The sequence below is a fragment of the Pollicipes pollicipes genome, unplaced genomic scaffold (genome assembly GCF_011947565.3).
Source record: "Pollicipes pollicipes isolate AB1234 unplaced genomic scaffold, Ppol_2.1 Scaffold_2555;HRSCAF=2994_pilon_pilon_pilon, whole genome shotgun sequence".
Lineage (NCBI taxonomy): Eukaryota > Metazoa > Arthropoda > Thecostraca > Pollicipedomorpha > Pollicipedidae > Pollicipes > Pollicipes pollicipes.
This window is the reverse complement of record NW_023596136.1, coordinates 31,711,590-31,714,044: the sequence shown is the minus strand read 5'-3', so window position 1 is coordinate 31,714,044 and position 2,455 is coordinate 31,711,590. Positions and strand designations below refer to the sequence as shown.

General features: G+C 60.5%; 1 protein-coding gene across 1 annotated transcript in view; it reads left to right on the top strand.

Moving 5' to 3' along the window:
• Positions 1–1,655, top strand: part of LOC119100330 (uncharacterized) — an 11,395-nt gene extending 9,740 nt beyond the window's left edge. The window contains exon 6 of the mRNA XM_037223436.1: positions 1,581–1,655. Coding sequence (XP_037079331.1) covers positions 1,581–1,655 — 75 coding nt within the window. The remainder of the gene's footprint in view (positions 1–1,580) is intronic.
• Positions 1,656–2,455: the final 800 nt, after the last annotated feature.

Genomic DNA, 2,455 nt, shown 5'->3' with positions numbered 1-2,455 from the left:
CCTCCTACCCGTGACGTGACCGCTGCTCTCCTACTCGACTGAGAGAGCTCCTCCTACCTCGTGACGTGACCTCTGAGAGCTCCTCCTACTCGTGACGTGTCCGCTGAGAGCTCCTCCTCCCGTTATGCTCCCGAGCCCTGCTCTGGCTTGTCCTCTCGGCCGCGCCCGTGTCGCTCCTCCGTGACCGTGCGACGCCGTCGACCCTCCCCCGCACGATCGACCCGCGCCCCCAGCGCCGGGGCTGGGTCGGTTCCATCGTCGGGCTGCCGATCCACTGCCGTGGTGTCGAGGGCGGAGGGGGGGGGGGCATGCCAATCCGCGGCAGGGGTGTCAGAGCCGGGGAGGGGTGTCAGGCGCGCCTGGCTGTCAGAGCCGGGGTGGGGTATCAGGTACGCCCGGGAATCGCTGGCCACTTCGTTTTCAAGCCAATGGGGGCTGTCAGCCGCCCCGGCTGGTGCGGGCGGTGCCAGAAAAGGGGTGTCAGGGCCTGCTTGGGCTGCAGGCGTCCGTGTGGTGTCAGTGTCCTGAGGAGGCTTGCCCCGCCTCCGGCAGCTGACTGATCCGTGCGGGACGCTGGCCAGCGGAACCGACCGATAACAGCCACTGCTACCTGCCGCTGAACCTCCCCCCTCCCCACCCTCCTCCCCACCCCGCCCGGATGGCGCGGACCCACCACTGACAGGCCGACCGCGTCCCCCGGGTCTGTTCGGTATGTCCGCAGGCCGGCGTTCATTCATTTGAGATGGAGTCCGCGTCTGTGATGGAGTTTGGATGCGTGCCCTGGCGGCGCCGACGCTCTTTGTTGGTTTCCGTGGGCTGTGCTCTTGTAAGCAGCTGTTGGAATTCCGGGGTTCGTTCGGGGAGTTTCATTCAGTTCGCCACGCCACCGGAGTTTCACTGGCGGCTGGGTGTTCGAACAGCACCGTCGTGAGTAAATGCCAGCTACAGCACCTCATTGAACCGATGGGCCAAGAGCTGACGATGGTCGTATTTACTTTGCACCGAGTTCCCGCACTGATTTCAGAATGTTTTCGGCTTTGCCACTTGGTCTAATCGTTTTCTGTTGTTGTAGTAATATGAAGGCGAGAAATGTGAATGGGAGAAAAGGTAAAAAATATAAATATACGTGGCCGGTATGTGCCTCCCGTGTCAGAAGGCACTGCGCGATCCAACGCAGCGATGAGCACGTCTTAATTATCTGGCAATCTCTAACAGGTGTTCTGGGCCTGTGTTTGCCAGGCAGAGTTTTCCAGCCTTCTTAAGAATAACACGTCTGGCAACCTAGTAACTCGTCTGCTAAGGTTTACGAACTTGAACAACACGCAGCTGTCACCTACAGCTGTACGAACAATCTATGAAATAAATGAAATCTACGAATCTCACCTTGCTGTTTTATGTCGACAGCCTTACACAGAGGTGGATGTTCCACATGTAAGTCACCTCACCGAAGTGTGACGCCTGTCCGCCCGTCATTTCAGCGTCTGGTGGAGCTGGTGCTGCAGGAGCACCTGGCCGAGCGGGGCGGCCGGCCGCCGGACAGTCCCGGTCGGCCCGACCGGACGCGCCAAGGCTCCGGCCAGGCCGGCAGCCACCACCTGCAGGTCGAGCTGGCCGACTGCAAGGCTCGCCTGCGCAAGGTCAAGCAGGAGCTGTGAGTACGCGGCGGCGGGTCGGCTCAATCACGGCCTGGTGCGCTGCTGAGGACTGGCCGCGGGTCATCGGTCGCACGCTGACTGAGTGGGAGGGGGTGGAGTCTAGGCTGGGGCGCTGCTGAGGACTGGCTGCGGGTCATCGGTCGCACGCTGGCCGAGTGGGAGGGGGGTGGAGTCTAGGCTGGGGCGCTGCTGCTGGGGGCTGGCTGCTGGGGTCACACGCTGGCCGAGCGGGGGAAGGTGGTAGAGTCTGGGCTCGTCTCGTCGGCGGGACGTCGCGGGATGTTGGTGTGCACTGGTTGGTTGGTCCGTGTGTGTTATAGTGTTCCACAGGGAGCGTGATATTCGGGTGGTTTGGCTTAGCCATGGGAGTTGTTGGCGCGTGGCATAATCCCCAATAGCTGCGAGCACTGCTGTTTGGGGTTTAAGTACCCAACTTGTGCAGGCCGAGATTGGACCACCTGCAGTTTGGGGATCATCCAGCCCGTTTTAGTCATGGTTTTGGCCGGCGTGAAGTCGAGCTTAGCCGAAACTAGCTAGCGCATCCGGGAATACTTGTGTGCAGCGCTGCGGAATGTACGGATCTCCGCAAAATCACCGAAAATTAGTAGCTATCATGGGCTACGGTGGAGGGTGCTTTCCACGAAGTGCCGGTCTTTCCATTTCGCGGGAATCCATTTGTTTCATGCCCCGAGTAACTCGTGACGCACTCGAGCGTTATTTGATGTTGCGTCGTGCCAGGAAGATCTGAATGGCTCCCGGATTACTGTCGTCACACGTTTGAACGCTGACCGCTGACGTCT